The sequence below is a fragment of the Desmodus rotundus genome, chromosome 7, assembly GCF_022682495.2.
Source record: "Desmodus rotundus isolate HL8 chromosome 7, HLdesRot8A.1, whole genome shotgun sequence".
NCBI classification, from domain to species: Eukaryota; Metazoa; Chordata; class Mammalia; order Chiroptera; family Phyllostomidae; genus Desmodus; species Desmodus rotundus.
In genome coordinates, this window is record NC_071393.1 from 118,071,497 (window position 1) to 118,088,692 (window position 17,196).

The 17,196-nt window shown below is 55.2% G+C and overlaps 1 protein-coding gene across 2 annotated transcripts in view; it reads left to right on the top strand.

Annotated features, from left to right (window-relative positions):
* TMEM63C (transmembrane protein 63C) overlaps window positions 1–17,196 on the top strand; it is a 65,870-nt gene that overhangs the window by 41,080 nt on the left and 7,594 nt on the right. For both annotated transcript variants that reach the window (XM_045201284.2, XM_071222073.1), the window contains exons 8-23: window positions 592–734; window positions 2,134–2,182; window positions 3,937–4,045; window positions 5,309–5,382; window positions 5,995–6,075; window positions 6,194–6,317; window positions 7,101–7,234; window positions 8,645–8,767; window positions 9,216–9,369; window positions 10,533–10,639; window positions 11,554–11,640; window positions 12,193–12,258; window positions 14,012–14,174; window positions 14,415–14,520; window positions 14,905–15,072; window positions 16,689–16,798. In XM_045201284.2, coding sequence (XP_045057219.1) covers window positions 592–734; window positions 2,134–2,182; window positions 3,937–4,045; window positions 5,309–5,382; window positions 5,995–6,075; window positions 6,194–6,317; window positions 7,101–7,234; window positions 8,645–8,767; window positions 9,216–9,369; window positions 10,533–10,639; window positions 11,554–11,640; window positions 12,193–12,258; window positions 14,012–14,174; window positions 14,415–14,520; window positions 14,905–15,072; window positions 16,689–16,798 — 1,798 coding nt within the window. The remainder of the gene's footprint in view (window positions 1–591; window positions 735–2,133; window positions 2,183–3,936; window positions 4,046–5,308; window positions 5,383–5,994; window positions 6,076–6,193; window positions 6,318–7,100; window positions 7,235–8,644; window positions 8,768–9,215; window positions 9,370–10,532; window positions 10,640–11,553; window positions 11,641–12,192; window positions 12,259–14,011; window positions 14,175–14,414; window positions 14,521–14,904; window positions 15,073–16,688; window positions 16,799–17,196) is intronic.

Below are 17,196 nucleotides of genomic sequence, written 5' to 3' on the forward strand. Positions count from 1 at the left end.
GTCCAGGTGAGAAGAGGTGGCGGCCAAGGAAACAGTGGGGAGGAGGCTTAGGGGAGAGAGCTCAGGGGCTGCAGTCAGTGGGCCATGGCTTCCACCTGGTTAAGAAAGAGGGCGAGATCAAGGCCTGGTTTCTGGGGGGAATAGTAACGCCTCTAGTTGGAAGATGGTGGGATATGATGAATTGGGAAAATAATGAGATATGGCCAGGCCAAGCATGTGAATTGATCAGCAAGCCATTGAAAAAAGAGGATGAAAACTTAGGAGAAAATTTGGAGCTGGTGATTTAAATGGGGGCACAGTTGAAGTCACGGGAGCAAATGGGAGCAGCCTTGTTTCTTGTTAAGAGACAAGAGCGCTTCTGTGTTCTTATGTGGGACACAGCCTCTGTCTTTGATGAGCCTGTGGAATTCAGTGAAGTATGTTCCAGGCGTAGCAGTGGCTTTAAAAAGAATGATGATATTTCTTATAAAAATTCAAACTTGGGGCTAAGGGGGTAATCTTCTCTCCCTTTCCTCTACCTACTCCCCACTCCCGACTGAAGCTGTGGCCACATTGGCTCCTGAGGAATGTCCTTGTCTGTGTCTCTTCCAGGAACGAAGATCTGATCAGCAAATGTGGAGACGATGCTCGCATCTACATCACGTTCCAGTACCATCTCATCGTCTTTGTGCTCATCCTCTGCATCCCGTCCTTGGGCATCATTCTTCCCATCAACTACACTGGGAATGAACTGGGTAGGCAGAGCTCAGCGGGCCCTGGGCCTCGGCCACTGGATCTCAGGGTTAGGCCAGTAGGCGGGACAGAGCTTGGGTCCTGGGAGTCTACATTTTAACTCCACTTCTCATAATCACCGTGCTTACGCGTCCCCTTAGGCAACCTGCGCTTCGGTTTTCTCACATGGAGACTGGAGAGGATCCCTCCTTTGTCACAAGTTTAACCCAGGGCCTGGCACCTGGCACACACGAACTGAACGTTTATTTATGACCCCATATAGCGCGGACCTGGCCAGGTGCTCCTGGAGGCCCTTTTCTGCCATGTGAGCCCTGGACCTGACTCACACTCAGAGGCCCTCACACTGATGGACAAAGGCTGCACATGCAGAATTTGTCTCATGAGATGTCTTCCCACACTTGTTATAACAAGTTAAGTCCTTTTGACAAAATAACATCGTGGGGGAGGGCTTGGGCTTCAAAGACAAAAGAAATCTTGATTCCCACAGTTACTTCCCAGAAACTACCTTTGCCCAGTCTAGCAAATTATTTCATCTTCTAATTGGTAAGTCGATGCCCCCCGGGCCCTGGTCTCCTGGACCGTCGTGGGGATGGAGAGACAACGCATGCTGAGTGCCCGGCACAGTGCTACTGTGGGAGGGGCTCAGTGAGTGACAGCCAGTGTTTCACTCAGAAATGGGAAGGGCCGTATGAAGGCTGTACAACTAGGTGGTACAGAATTGCACCTTAAGTGCGCAGGTGGCGGCCAGCTTTACCTGATTGCTCAGGTTTCTATTTCTTTCTCCTCTGGCCAGAGGTAGACGGGTAGAGCTCAATGAACTCAACACAGCACACAGCGAGTGTCCATGCCCCAGGTACACTGGCAGAGCAAACAACTGCCGATCCCGTCCGTCCTGACTCCCATCCTGAGCCAGTGTATTGGCAGTGACAGTAGAATACAGGATTTCTAGACGCATTTCACAAGACCTGGAGGTGTCTACACTGACAAACTAGCACACTCAGCCAGAGGGTTTACTCTGTCCAAATGAGGGAGCCTCACATTCTCTGGAGTTTCGGGTTCTTGTAATTGTTACCAGCGGTGACTGTGTTGCTGAGTTCATCATTCCATTCACGGTGGGACTTCAGGTTCCTTTAACAAGCATCTACCGGGCATCGATTTTGTGTCAGCCGTGCACTGGGGATGCCTCACAAAGACTGGATTTAGCTTCATGATCAAGGAGCCCCAGTCAGCAGATGCAGGGAGGAGAGAAGGCCTCTGCTGTTTCTGTTGGAAGTTGGGGACAAGCTTTGGGGAACTAGAAGGAAGAGCAGGTCACGGGCTCTGGGCACTCATTCGAGAAGCTGGAATTCTGGCACCGCACCAGGCGCCAGGCTTGATGTCAGCTTCTTTCTTCTCCTTCAGAATGGAACAGTCACTTTGGCCGGACCACCATCATCAATGTCTCCACAGAGTAGGTACCTGACCCTCTTACCTCCCATTCTACTGGCAGGGGTGTTGGTGGGCGAGAGGAGGTCCAATGTGTGGGTCCATAACATGGGTACCTCTTGGCTGATAAGAAAGGCCTGGTTTCCTTGGGAACCCAGGTGCTAAGTGAGATGCCAGAGGTTGTGTTCTCTTGGTGAGGGTAGACTCCCGGTGCCTCAGTGTTCCCTGTAATGAGCATCTCTGCACAGTGTCTCTGTAATGGGTGGAACGACCCAGACCAGCCACTCCTGAAGCCTTGGAAAGATGGCCCTGTTTGCTTAGTACGTCCAGTTCCCAACAGGCAATGACCCCATAGCAAGTAGAGGTTTGAGGTATTGCTTCCCTGCCCACAAAATAGGGCCAGGTAATTGAGTGAAGCATAGACCACAGTGGAGGGACAGAGGAACCTGGGTTCACACCCCACCTCTGCCATTAGCTGGCCCTGGGTCTGGGACAGTGCATCCACCCCTCTGAGCTTCATTCCTAGTCTTTGCTTGGGGAAGGCCCGTTGGCCATGATCTCTAAGCCCCCTCTAGCCCTCATGGTCCAGGAACCGTGGATTTTTAATGTCAGCCACCCCAATGGGTGTCCAAATCGATTTGCCAGATGGAACCTGGTCCATGCTGAGCAAATGGGCCCACCAGGTGTCTTGGCCAGGCTTGGCCGACTTCCTGAGAAAGGGGAAGCAGCAGTTCCAGCGGGTGTGAGTGGAGGTTCACACGCTCCTGCCCGCCCTCCCCATTCCTGACCCCCCTACCTCTGCACCCCTGCGATCCATCAAACTCCCCAATCAGCAGGACAGGGACATGGTCTCTTCTCACCTCCCTTTCAGCCAGCCCCTCCTGGGGTGCCACTGACCCCAGCAGGGCTTACCAGCTCTGCCCAGGCCACCACCGGTGTGAGGCACCCACACCTCCCCAACAGTTTGAGATAAGGCAGCAAAGCGCCTTCCACATCCATAAATCCATACTGGCAGAGAGCTGGAATGTTCCTCAGAGACCCCCTCTGAGGAAGCTGCAGATGGAGCGCCCAGCTAGATGGGGAGCATTAGGTGAAATGTCGGACACTGGTACAAATGGCAAGGAGATATTTTGAAGCCAGGCAGCCTTTCTCTTCTCAAACAGCACCAAATAAGGTGGCCCTATTTTTGAACAGTCATCCTGGCCAGATGCCTTGGGACAGCATCACATGAGCCCACAGCCCAAGTGCCACCACTCTTCCTGCCCCAGGGGAGGTGTCACCAGTCCTCTGGGTCCTCCTTCCTCCAGACCTGCCTACGACCCCGGAATCCCTTATCCCAGAGGCTGGGCAGCAGTGGAGGTCTGAGTCACAGCCACCAGCAGCATGACATAGCGGTGACACAGCAGTGAAGTGTTGGTGCTTCTGCTGTGGCTAGGAGTGACCTCAGGCTCACCTACCACCCTGACCCTCATTTCCCTAGGGGTAAAATAAATATAGTCACAGTCCCTCCCTCACGTGGTGTGACGGTCTAGTGAGTAAATGTGTACAGAGCATCTAGCCCCGCCCTGGGCCTGGCATACAGCAAGCACTCAGAGAATGGTGACCTCCTTCAGCTAGAGCGGGACACACTCGTCCCACCACTGCCATCCCTTCCAGGTGCCAGAGTGTCTGGAAGCACCAGAGTGGGGTTGGGGGACACTGTGTGTCGGGGGAGAGGAGGCATGGGGAGACTGTGGGTGGGAGAGGGGGTCTCACCCTCCTGTGTCTTGCTCCTGGCAGGAGTAAGGTCCTGTGGTTGCATAGCTTCTTGTCCTTCCTCTACTTCATCACCAACCTCCTGTTTATGACTCATCACTGCTCAGGGTTCGTGCTCAAGAAGAGCTCCAAGGTAACGAAAAGATCTCCCAGGACTGCTCTCCCCCAGCGAAGCCCCTCCCCAGCTGGACCCTGCCACTCCCGGCCTCCGAGGCTTCCCAGCTGGGCACACCCTGCACAGCCATGGGGAGCAGTCTCCCCTTAACCCTGCGAACCAGCACCTGCCTGGCACCCCAGGTGTTAAACCACTGAACCACTTCCAATCTTGTTGCTAAATAGCTGCTCCTAGGTGGCTCCCACCCCTCCACCCCTGCTGCCCTGTCCCCTCTCCAGGGATCCCTGGACCCCCTCACCATCTGAACACTCAAAATCTAAGAAACCCTTGGACCAGCACCGTAAGGGGCCAGTGGCTCCTGCTGAGCCACTGGCTAAATATTCTCACTAGGCTTGCCCACTCCAGCCATGCCTAACCTTTTTAGCCTTCCAAAATCTTCCTGAGGTCAGAGACCCTATGTTCTGCCCCCATGTCTCCCCACTGTCTTGGTTTGCATTACCCGCTCTCCCTGCCCCCACCCCCACTTCCCAAGCAGACCCTGAGACAGGATTTGAGCAGCATTGGTTTATTTGGGAGGTGATCCCAGAAAAAAACACTGGTGAGGTGGGGGACAGTGAGCCTGGGAGAGAAGACCTCTGACAAAAGGGGGCAGCAAGGGGCAACTCACCACTGTGGGAGCTGGCGCTTAATCCCTCGGGGAGCTCAGAGAATTGGAGAATCGGAGGAGAGTGTGTGCCAGAGAGTTTCCCAGCCAGTGGGCAGCAGCAGCATGGCATTTCCCAACAATGCCCTGTCCATCAGTGGCTGAGGCTGCGTTTGGGGGCTCTAACTCTCCTCCACTCCTCACGCCACACATGGGCTGGGCGTGTTCCCCAGGCCAGCACAGAGACTCAGCAGAGTCCCTGTGTTCAAAGTGCTCGGGCATCTTTGGGGTGTGACAGAGCAGGAGGTGTGGGCAGGCACCGCAAGGGAGGGCCGAGCGAGCTGTCCAGCTCTGGTGGGGAAGGGAAGGACCATCCTTGGCTCCTGCCCTCGGCCTTTCAGAGGCTCAGTGGGCAGAATCAGCTCCTTCAAGACCATCCACTGTAATCAACTGGTTGACTTTACCTCACCCCAGAACCCAAATCCATGTACCCCTGAACAGTTGCCCTGAGTGCCCCCACCTGCCAGGTGTGGCAGGTAGAAGGCTGGCTCCAGAAGCTTCTGGGCCACCCAAAGCCCCTGACACGCAGGAGTCCCTGTGCACTGGGTCTTACTTCTCCATTCACCCTCCCCACCTAGGTCTCAAGGACACTGATGATCACCTATGTTCCCAAAGACATCCAAGACCCAGAAATCATCATTAAGCACTTTCAGTAAGTGGGTTGGCTGTCTGCGCATGGGTCGCCCCTCCCAGTCGCCCTGCCTAGAGTCTTACGTGGTCAGTGAGTCAGCACAGGCAGGTGGGGTGAGAGACGCCCCAGGTGGTGGCTTGCCCAGGACTGGGCTATGGACCAGGCTTTCAGGATGGAGGAGTCCTGGAGCCACAGCAGAGCTTCGGATGTTAGGGTTCCCCACGTGGCCTGGGTGTGGGGGGCAGGGGAAGCTCATTTTCCTTTCCCTTGTTGCTCTAACAATGAGCCCAGGGAGGTCCTGGGCCATGGTCATCTAGAATAGGTCATCTCGACACATCTTTTGTGACCCAAGTTCCCAGCCGTAGATGCTAATTATCTCTCCGTGAGCAGCAATTTCCAGCTCTGCCCCTTGGCCCTGTTCTGGGTCATCTGGGAAGGATGTGGCTAGTCTCAGGTTACCAGGGACCAACCCTGAAGTTTGGCTTTAGGGGCAAGAGCTAGATTCTCCACCCAAGAACCAGGAACCACAGGCAGCGGAGCCACCCAGCCCTGTGGGCTGTCGCTGTGGGCTCAGGGTGGGGGGCACAGTCCCAACCCCACAGCGGGCTCAGGATCCATTGTTTGTGGCTGCAGTGAGGCCTATCCAGGGTGCGTAGTGACCAGAGTCCACTTCTGCTACGACGTCAGGAACCTGATTGACTTGGACGATCAGAGGTGAGGCTGCAGTGGGACCTGTCTGGATCTCGGGTGGGGGTAGCAGTGAAGGATGTGGCTCTGTTGGCCCCTGACCACAAGATCCCCTCCCTGCCCCCCACTGCCTGCCGGCTGACAGGCGCCATGCGATGCGGGGCCGGCTCTACTACACAGCCAAGGCCAAGAAGAGCGGGAAGGTGATGATCAAGACCCACCCTTGCTCTCGCCTGTGCTTTTGCAAGTGCTGGACCTGCTTCAAAGAGGTAAGTAGCACAGGTGTCCGGGGGCACCGCAGAGGAGGGGCTGCGGCACTGGGTCTCAGGCTGTGTCCAGGACTCAGGCAGCGCACCCCCGGGGCCCCAGGCCCACTCAGTCTGCTCTGGTGCCACAGCGCCTTCCTCCCTTTCTTCCCACCCAGCCTGCCTCGCCGTTGAGAATGCAGAGGAGCTGGAGCATTTCTGGGCCACCTCCAGAGCGATCAGGGAGGCTTGCTCTGGCCCACTTCTGGTCTTGGTTGGGAGGACCAGAGAGAATACAGTAGGCTGCTATAGCCTGCCAGGCCTCGGGCTGTCAAAGAGATGGGACAGGAACATTTGAAGATGGTGGGCCCATCTTGTCATTCACCCACCTGTGGCTAAAAGGCAGCCTCAAGACTCGAACACCTGCCTCAGGACAGCCCTTAACTCCAGTCCAGAGACAGTCATCCCCCTTTCCTGAAAATGCTGCAAACGCGTTCTTTCACTTCTCTGGGGTCCATCCTAAGTCCGAAAACACCCCCCAGCCCTCAGCTGTGCCTTGCTTTCCACAGATCTAAGAGCAGAGAGCTAATTTTTGAGTCATGGCCTCTTCCTGTTCTACAGTTGGGTTCTCCCTGTTCTACACACACACCCCTGGGGTCCTGAGCCAGACTTCAGAGGGAGCTGGGGGTGGAACTGAGGCCTCAGGTCCAGTGTCCCCGGGCTGCTGAGTGGAGACAGGCCTCGTGCCTGGGCAAGGCCTTCCCAGAGCTCGGCCGCACCAGCTCTGAGGGCTGCGTCTCATCCCAGGTGGATGCAGAGCAGTACTACAGTGAGCTGGAGGAGCAGCTGACCGACGAGTTCAATGCTGAGTTCAACCGCGTTCGGCTGAAGCGTCTGGACCTGATCTTTGTCACCTTCCAGGACTCCAGGATGACCAAGCAGTGAGTACCAGGGCTAGCAGCCTCTTGCTACGCACTGCCCAGCCCCAAGAGCGGGCTTCTGCTTCTCTGACACCACCCTCCTTCACCCTCATTTCAGCCAAGGGAAGGAGGAGCGAGCCTCCCTCCAGTTTGCCATATCCTGATCTCCCCCTGCCCCATGAGCCTCACAGGCAGCCGCCATCTTGCCTTCCCGAGCACCGCACACCCTTTCCCCATTCCCTGATGCCAGGCTCATCCTGTCCCTAGAGATATCAGGCCCTGAGCTCCTCCTTCCCATACGTCCTTGCTTCAGTATGAGGTGGTCAGAGTAGCCTATGAACTCGCAGCCCCTGTTCTGGGGCAAGAATGATATCCATTTTTCTCTCTCATCACATGTCACCCCTCTCCTCGCCCAGGGCAGAGAAGTTCAGCTCGCCATTTCTCCTGTCCTGCTGTTGGCCTCCCTTCATTCACAGCCTTACAGCCTCCTCCCCACCCTGCCCCAGCCTCTGGCAGCCCCACCTTGATAGGGAGTGGATTGGGCCCACTCTGGAATGTTCCGGAAGGATCCTTAGATCCTTAGGACTGGGTCAAATGGATGAGAGCCCCAGAATCAGTCTCCTGAGGCTTGTGGGCCCACCTCCCCCTGAGGAGCTGACCGCGCCCACCCAGCCCTGCACAGGAAGAGAGGGGCAGCCTAGAATTTAGCTGCGAATAATCATGTGCAATTTTGCACATCACTTACACTCTTAAATTTCTTATATGTTAAACTTGGTTACTTAAATCTTCCCCATCCAGCTCCCAGAGGGTTAAGAAGGGATAGATTTTCTAATTAGTGTGTGTTATGTAAAACAATGCACATACATAAGATGATACTGCTTATTTTCCGAGACATCGTCACTCAGTAGAGTGGATGTGAGGTGTAATTAAGAGTGGACGTGTGAATGAGATTGAAGATGGGGGGTCTGGGGCCAGCACGCGCCCCCCTTTGGTTGTGTCTTCAGGCCCCTTAATTGGTCCAGTAATCCGTGCAGTTGGGATTCTGCTTATCTCCCCTCGCTCGGGGTTCGGCACACAGAGAGAACGCAATGACTGCGGGGACTTGATATTTAGACGAGGGTGAGACTAGCCTCCCCCATCAAGCTCAGAGAAAGTGCAGGTCTGTGTGCTGTCACTGCTGTTAAGGGTCTAAGACATTAACTGAGAACGTGTGGGCTCCTCCTCCCCAGGCAGTCCCTTCCTGTAACGCTCGTTTCCTCCTGCAACTAGACTCCAAGAACTGCCCACCTCCAAGGTCCCGGGAGACAGACCCAAGGCTCCAAGGGGCCCCAGGAAGTATATGAGTCCCCACCTATGGAACCCTGGCCTGGGGCCCTTCCAAGCCTGTCATCCTCACCCCCAGACTTGTGTCTCCTTCTCCTGTCCCCACAGCATCCTGGAGGATTATAAGTACATCCAGTGTGGCGTGTACCCCCAACAGTCCTCGGTGACCACCGTCATCAAATCCTATCGCTGGAGGGTTGCCCTTGCCCCACACCCCAAAGACATCGTTTGGTAAGGCCCCTTGGTCCTCCCCCTCTCCTTTGAGCTCCTCTGAGACTGAAGAAGGCAACAGACAATAGGATGCAGAGAGGATCCAGGGCCTCTCCCCCACCACTCCATTGCCTGCTTGCAGCCCCACTGGGTTGGGCATGTCCCCGTTCTATCACCACAGCCACTGCCCAGCCTGAAGCCCACCCCACCACAAGCATGGAGGGCACCAGTTCTTGGGGAAAAAGGTTTTTCCTGCAGAAAGAACTCACCTATTTGGGGGCAAGGTTCACCCATGCAATGCATTCAGAGCTTTTGCAAATACTGCGATTGGGAAGGTCTAGTCCAAGGGGCTGGGTTAGATCTGGGCAGCCTGGGCCCACCACGGGCCTGCAGGAAACAGCACGTGGGCTCTGTCTAAGGTGTGGGACCCGGGGTCCTAAGGGTGTCCCCTTCCCCCATCCCTCCCCAGGAAACACCTGTCCACTCGCCACTTCTACTGGTGGGCTCGCTTCATCACAATCAACACCTTCCTCTTCTTCCTCTTCTTCTTCCTCACCACGCCTGCCATCATCATCAACACCTTTGACATGTACAATGTCACTCGCCCCATCGAGAAGCTGCAGGTACCTCCCCTGCTCAGGCCAGGTGTGGAGCCCTGGTGAGGATGGAATGCGGGGCCCAGGGGGACACAGCTCCGGAGCCCAAATGAGAGAGGCGGCAGCAGTGTAAATGGTGGCACCGAGTTTCCTTTGTTCCAAGGGGGGTGGAGGCAGGTGGCTGCCGTGTTAGGGACTGGGACTGGAGAGCAAAGAGAGAGTGGAGGAACTGCAGGCAGGTTCTGGGGGGAGGGGTGGTCCAGTTCATCGTGGGCTCTGAGGGCTTCTTTCCATCAGGCACCCTGGCCCGCGAGGGGTACAGAAGGGGCAGCAGAGGGTGTGGCCAGTGAGACAGCACTGCTCTCCCCACGTTCTCCAGAGCTGGGGTCCACATGTGAGGGACAGGGTTGAGGGTGGGGAAGAGTGAGGCAAGTTCCAACATGGCCCTCTGGGAGAAGCAGGGCCCAGATCTGTCTCTGGGTCCCTCACTTCCAGGCACACCCCATGTGGGATTGGAGTGCCGGGCCCCGCAGGAGTCACCGTGGGTGCTGGGGGGGCTCTGCACTCACTGACGGGTCCAGAGGAGCCGACTGGCCCATTCCAGATTCTGTGGCCTCCAAGCTGTCACCATGGCCTGGAAGGCCACTCTTTCCAGATTATCCTCACCCCTGTTCTAGCAACATACACACACACACACACGCGCACACACACACACACACACACACACTCCTGCCACTTGCTTCTGCCCTCCTCTGTCGCCTTCACAATAGGCTCCAGGCAGGAGCTCCACAGCTCTCCCTGGGGATTTTTATTCACATCGTTTCCCCCTTCTCGCCACTTCTCACACAGCATCACATTAGAAACACTGTCATCTCCCTGCGGTACGAGACATGAGTGACAGCAGCTGGCTCCAGCCCAGGCTGTCCCTCTAGGGACCTCAGCATAGGTCTGTGCCCCTTGAGGGTGCCACTTGGCCTGTGGGTGTCAGCCCCCACCCACCCCAGCCAGGCAGACCCCTGGCCACTGAGGCAGGTTAGAAAGGCCAGGCCCACTGTGCAGCTGCAGGGAAGCCTGGCCTGCTCGGGGACTGGAGAAGAGGCCAGTCGTGTGGGAGAAGGCAGAGGTAGCCTAGAAGGGGAAGGGGCCTTCTCGCACTGACGTCTCTGCCCTCCTCGGCTCCACCCCTCCAGAGCCCTATCGTGACCCAGTTCTTCCCCTCCCTGCTGCTCTGGGCCTTTACGGTGATACTGCCTCTCATTGTCTACCTCTCTACCTTCCTCGAGGCCCACTGGACCAGGTGAGCTGGGCCCTCCTCTCCTAGGCCTGGTCTTCCCAGCCCTTCCCCTGCCAGCCCCCCACCACCTACCTGCCTGGTGTTCTGTCCTCCCATCCAGCCTAAGGAACAGAGTTAGGTACCTGATGCCATCCCAAAAGGGGAGACTGGGTGGTCCCTGGGCCCCAGGGATGCTGGGACAGGGCCACCCCATAAGGAATGTGAGGCCCAAACCAGGTGTCTTGGGGTAGCTCCCTCCACCTCCAGCCACGCACTGAGGGGAGGGAGCCGTGGGCAGAGGCGCAGGCAGAGGGCGTGGGGTGAGAGGGAGAGGCCGGGCTTGCGTGGAGAATGTCGGGAAGTAGGCCAGGCCGTAGCGGAGGAGCCCGCGCATGCACACTGACTGTGGACCCGCGTAGCCCCTAGCGTGCCCACCTTTCAGATGGTCAGGAACAGTCTCCCCTTTGCTGGTCCTCACGGTTCTGTGGGGGCCAATTGGATGGAAAGTGTTGACTATATCCTAGAGCAGGTGGACCTGCTTTGGCCTGAAGGCTGCATGGGTCTCAAAAGCTATTTCCTGCACTAGTAGTTCCTACCTCCCATCCTACTGGGCAGCAAGCCAGGAGGGTTGTTCTAACAAGTCCTTACTGGTCCCTCCTGTGGCCAAAAGCAGGGCTTATGTTAATTATGGGCACTCTAAAGGGATTCTGAGCATCCTTGGTAATGTCCCTTTAACAGACGTCACGTTCAGGGCCCATACACCTCCCCTTCCAGGGCCCAGGGCAGACATCACGAGTTGATCATGCTATTCTTTCCTTCTGCTATTAAATCAACTCTCTAGGCTAGGGAGTGGTCTCTCTCTTTCTCTTCATCCTGCAGTTTTAAGTCTTTGGCTCCTAGCACATCTCACTCACGGATGAATCTCTGTTTCCTTCCAGGTCAAGTCAGAATCTGTTCGTAGTGCACAAGTGCTACATCTTTCTGGTGTTCATGGTGGTCATTCTGCCCTCTATGGGACTGACCAGGTACCTCCTGTCCGATCATTCCTCCTCTTTCAGCCGGCTCACCCTCGCGTTGGAACCCCCTCACGCAGACACTGCAGGTCTCCCTGTGGTCGCTGTAAACCCGTCCCTCAGCTGGCAGTCCAGTGCCTGCCATGAGCCCAGCATGTCCCAGGCATCATGCTAACTCTAAGGTGTCAACCACAAACTCTGTCTTCAAAGAGCTTATCATCCAGCTGGGATGATAAGCCAAGCCTGCCAGCTAACTGAAAGTCCCAGCTGGGGAACGCGCAGCCAACACGCAGCAGCAATGCAGAAGACAGAGAGAGCCCTGTGGGAGAAATGGCTGGTGAAATTTTGCTAAAGGAGGTGGCCTTGAGCTGAGAGGCCAGAGGGTTAGGGGCAGGAAGGCGCAGCATTAGGAGGAAAAGAGGCAGTGTGGACTGGCCAGCTAGAATGTTAGGGTGCAAGGGTCTTTGGGGCTTGGGCAAGGGAAGCCAGTCCAAGAAGAATTGAACCCCAGGCCTGAGTTCATAAATTCATTACCTAAAGGGCCTACCTTGTTCTTGCTTCCAGTTTGGACGTCTTTCTCCGCTGGCTCTTTGACATCTACTATCTGGAGGAGGCATCCATCAGGTTCCAGTGAGTACTCCCAACGCATACCGGGGCTTTGGCGGGTTCCTGCCGGGTGGATCTGTGTACCTTCTGTTTGTGAGACGGGTAGAATGAATGCACGCAGACACTGTCACTAGGCAGCCTCCTACCCTTTCCGGCGCCATGGACTCCTTTGGCAATCTGGTAAAGCCCAGGAACCCCTTCTGTCAAGTTTCTGAAATAAATGTAGATTCACAGGAAATTGCCCCCCAAAAGCGTCCTGGGTGCCCTTCATCCAGTGTCTCCCAATGGTCATATCTGGTATAACTTGTACAATATCATAGCCAGGAAATCGAAACAATTCACAGAGCTTATTCAGATTCTGCTAGTTTCACACAGACTCTGATCAGATACCCTTAAATATACAAAACACCTGGATTCCACCAATTACACGGACATGTAGTTATCAAATATTTTAAAAATCAAAATTGTAACATGATCTTTCTAACAATTTAATAACCGGACAACCCATTTGAAATGTGGCAAGCTCAAGGTACCTTTTATTGTTTTAAAGGCCTCAGTGTGAAAGCTGACGTTCCTCAGCTGGAAGAGGTCTCTGACGAGGCAGCAGGCAGGTGGTATTGCACAGCCAGCCAGTGTCGATGTTTTTATTTTTAGGGTTATAAATGTTGAAAATCCCAGTTTTCACAAGGCGTCATGTTGCAAATGACACGCGGGCTTCCGTAGCTTGCTCTGTACAGCACGGACCGGAATTCCCCACGGCTTCTGCACCTTCTGCAAACTGTAATTGTAACAGGTCGCATGTTTGTTCCCAAGATAATGAGTTCATCTTTGGCTATTTAATATCTCGAATAGAGTTTCTATATGAGAAAGGATAGTGTTGCGAGTCCGTGGCAACTGGACGCCATCTAGAAGGAACGGCGTTGGAAGGAGTCCTGAAATATGTCGGGGCTCACAGGCTTCTCTTGTCAAGGAAGTTGACAGAACTGTGTAGGGGGGACACAGGAGAGCAAGAGATGCCTGGGTCACCGGTGTGAGAACAGGCAGCTTGGCCTTTAGGTGGCTGAATGACTGAGTTGATGCTGGCCAGCAGCATCAAATACACATCAGTGGAGAGGAACTTTTCAATCATGAATAGTTTAGTGGCCTGTCCGGTAACTGGCATCACTTTAAAGTGGTGACGAGCACAGATGACACTGGAGGACGTCAGCAATGACTGCAGTGTGATAGGACAGTATCTGACTTCAGTGGGTTACAGGGCCACGGCCGTGTCAGCCATCCATGGCTGTGGTTTTTTGTCCACATTCTTACAGAAGGAAATGCTAATTGCTGTTAGAGGTTAGTAGAAAGAAAGATGTAATTTTTTCGTCATTCAAGGTCACGGATCCAATTCTCCTCATGGACACTCCAGGGTCTGTGGGTCCAGGTCAAACAGCCTGAATTGGATCAAGCCAGCACCAGTGTCTCCTAACATACCCACATGTTGTGTAGGCCATCCCCGCCCCTGCTCTCACAGGCCCTTGTTGACTGAAACTGGGCTGGGAGCACATGTATATGAAACTTGTTTTCCCCATCGCGACGAGGCAACAGGCAGGTGGTGCTGGACACCCAGCCAACTCTGGTTTTGGGGGGGTTGCAAACGTTGCAAGTCCCGGTTTTCAAACATGCAATCCCCACTCCCTTGGCCCTTTTCTTCGCTCTCCCTCCTCCTCCCTCTCAACACCTCTGCCCTCCCCCTCTGCCCCGGCGCCTGCCGCTGTCCGCCCCTCTCTGCACCTAGGTGTGTGTTCCTGCCGGACAACGGTGCCTTCTTCGTCAACTACGTGATCACAGCAGCTCTGCTTGGCACGGGCATGGAGCTGTTGCGCCTGGGGTCACTCTTCCTCTACAGCACCCGCCTCTTCTTCTCCAGGTCAGAGCCGGAGAGAGTCCACATCAGAAAGGTGAGGTCCGAGCGCTTCCCTGAGCGTAGGTCTCCGAGCTTCCCCGGGGAGGGGGTCGGGAAGGGGGCCCACTGGAAGCATCAAGTGTGGGAGGCATGGTGAGGGGGGTGGGTGCTTCGTGGACTCCAGGGCTGGAAGCCAGGCTGCCGACCAGCTCCCAGAGGACAGATGAGGAGCTGCAGGAGCAGCCCAGCGAAGGGGACCAGGCCACCTTAGGGTGACTCCTGTGTTCTGCCTTAGGACCAGGCCATAGACTTCCAGTATGGGCGAGAATACGCGTGGATGATGAACGTCTTCAGCGTGGTGGTGGCGTACAGTATCACCTGCCCCATCATTGTCCCTTTTGGTGAGTCATCCCTAAGGCACACCCAGGGCTGCACACCCCCAGACTGGAAGGAGGAGGGGTTGAACCCACAGCATCAGGCCACGTCCCGGAGCAGGAGGAAACCTGGGAGGGCCTGTCAGCAGGGCGGGAGGTGTCAGGGCCAAGGCCAGGCACAGCTATTTGCATAGATTGTTTGTCGAGTGAATGCGCGAGCAGAAGACTCTTCACCAGCCTGGCAGAATTCTACTCCCACAGGCTGGCGCCACAGTTGCCACGGCCTGTGCTTGGCCCTTGCTGCTCTGGCAGACCTTGAATCTCACTTCTCAGTTCTGTGGGGACTCTGGGACAGCACAGGCCCCGGCTAGGGAGCAGCCACTGAGTGTGCCTCCATCTTCCGGCCGCCAGGGCTGCTGTACCTGTGCATGAAGCACGTCACAGACCGCTATAACATGTACTACTCCTACGCACCCACCAAGCTCAACGAGCAGATCCACATGGCCGCCGTCAACCAGGCCATCTTCGCGCCGCTGCTGGGTCTGTTCTGGATGCTCTTCTTCTCCATCCTCCGCTTAGGTAGGTACCAGGCCTGCCCAGCCATTCCACCTCTGCCTGCCTCCACTACGGCTCCGTTAGAACAGAAAAGGCCGAGAGGACCAAGTTGAGCACAGCCCAGCCGGGGGCTTCTCTAGACCCAAGGGCTTGTATTAGAGCCCTTTGAAGATAATGGGAAGGCTTGGACCATCCAAATCATGCACGTTCTGCTGTACCACCCTCAGGACAAGAAGCGTCATGTTCCTTCATTCTCACTGGGGCTGGCAGGAAATAAGGTGTCAGCCTCAGGCTCCATTCCCGTGACATCCCCTCTGGGATCCTACAGGATGCCTGGTCTCGAGAGCTGCCAAAAACCTGGAGGAGGATTCAGAGTCTGCCCCCGCAGCCTGCTTTTCCCTACTCTTGGCAACTGCTGTCCCTGTCCCCACCGGCCAGATACCGCAAATCCCCTCTGAGGCAAGATGCACACACTGACCTCCCCACCCTTCTCCCTGCCCCATACTGTTTTCTGCCTCGTCCAACACTGGCCTTCCCTCAGGGACACTTGACCTTAACCTTCTTGGCAGCACTGAGCAGGGAAGGTCCGTATTCTCTTACTCCCCCTGTCGCAGTGACACCTGTAAACTCTCAGACCTCAGGCACTTGTGTGCATCCTCCATGTACTGCCAACCCCAACTTCTCAGCCCCAGCCCTTCCCTCCACCACGCAGATTTCACTCTTTAGAATGCTTTTTTCTAAGCACAAAGGATGATCTGTTTATTATCAAAAGTAGAAAGATGAACATTTGAGTCACGGGAAGCCTGAGGTCGTTGCTCCTAGACCTCACTCTGTGCACATGTTTTTTTTGTTTTGGGGGTGGGAGGGGGGAATGAATGGCAAAGCAGAAGGGACTTTATTGGTTTATTGCTGCTTTTCCAATTGTGAAATTCATTTTATGACATTGACTCTGTGTGAGCACATTTCTTTTCCATGGCCGAATTCACCTCTCTCAGTTTTAGTCAGTTCTCCACTGCTGGGTATCAAGGTGGTTTACCTTTTTTGCTATTATCAAAACATGATTATAAGCATTGGTATGCAGTAATGGTGTAAAGGCTGCTTTTTAATATTTACATAGTTAGAAACTGCTACCCTAAAAAAAGGTACCAAATATCACTAAGCAAAACAAAAACAGCAACTTCTGGCTGGCATCTCAGTGCCATCAGCACAGACGGCTGTGCGCAGACACTTGGGAAGGGACATGTGGGCCGAGGTTGTATTTGGGGCAGTGGCACAAATGAGTGACTCAATGACACTTTGCAGGGACTGTGACGTGGGAGGCAACTCAGGGGTGGAGAAGGACGTGTTTAACGGGCACTTAAATGGATACTTAAGTGAATTAATTTTTTTCAGTGGAATCCACAAGATGACCAATTCTAAGCTGGTCACATAGCACGAAGGGACGATGTCACTGTGTCAGGCCATCGATCCCAGCTGGTAGGAAGAGGGTTGGGTGAGGGCCTCTCCGCCCCAGGCTTGAAGCTCCTGCAGAGGTGCTGAGTGGGCCCCAGGCATCTGTCAGCCTGGGACTATCTGAGCTGGGGGACCCCTGCTCACGCTCTGGTCCTCAGGCACCAAGCCCCTCTTCTTCCCCTCGGCAGGGTCACTGCACAGCATCACCATCTTCTCCCTTTCCACCCTCATCATCTCCATGGTAATTGCCTTCTTGGGCTTTCTTCTGGGGAAGTTTCGGAACACACGTAGCTACGAGGTGAGTTGCCAGCCTGCCTTTCCTCCACTGCATCTCCCTGGCCCCTGGGGGACAGAGCCCTAGGACACCCTCCTGGCCTGGGCACCCACGGCACCACATAGAAGAGAGGTTCTTGCCTCTCTCTCATTATGGGATGTACCAACTCTGTGTGTGTGTGTGTGTGTGTGTGCGCGCACGTGCATGCCTCTTGCACTGGCCCCGCCACTGCTCCCTTCACGGGGTGGGGACATCTAGAAGACAGCCATCCTCTCCTCTTCTCCCCTCTGACACCTCCCACAATGGGAGCCTGTTCAGCCACCGAGCTGCAAGCACCATTCCAAGGGATGGAGGGAGGGCTGAGGGAGGGGGTGGAGTAAAGGTCAGTGACCTGGGGAAGGGGGCATTGTTGTCACTTTCAG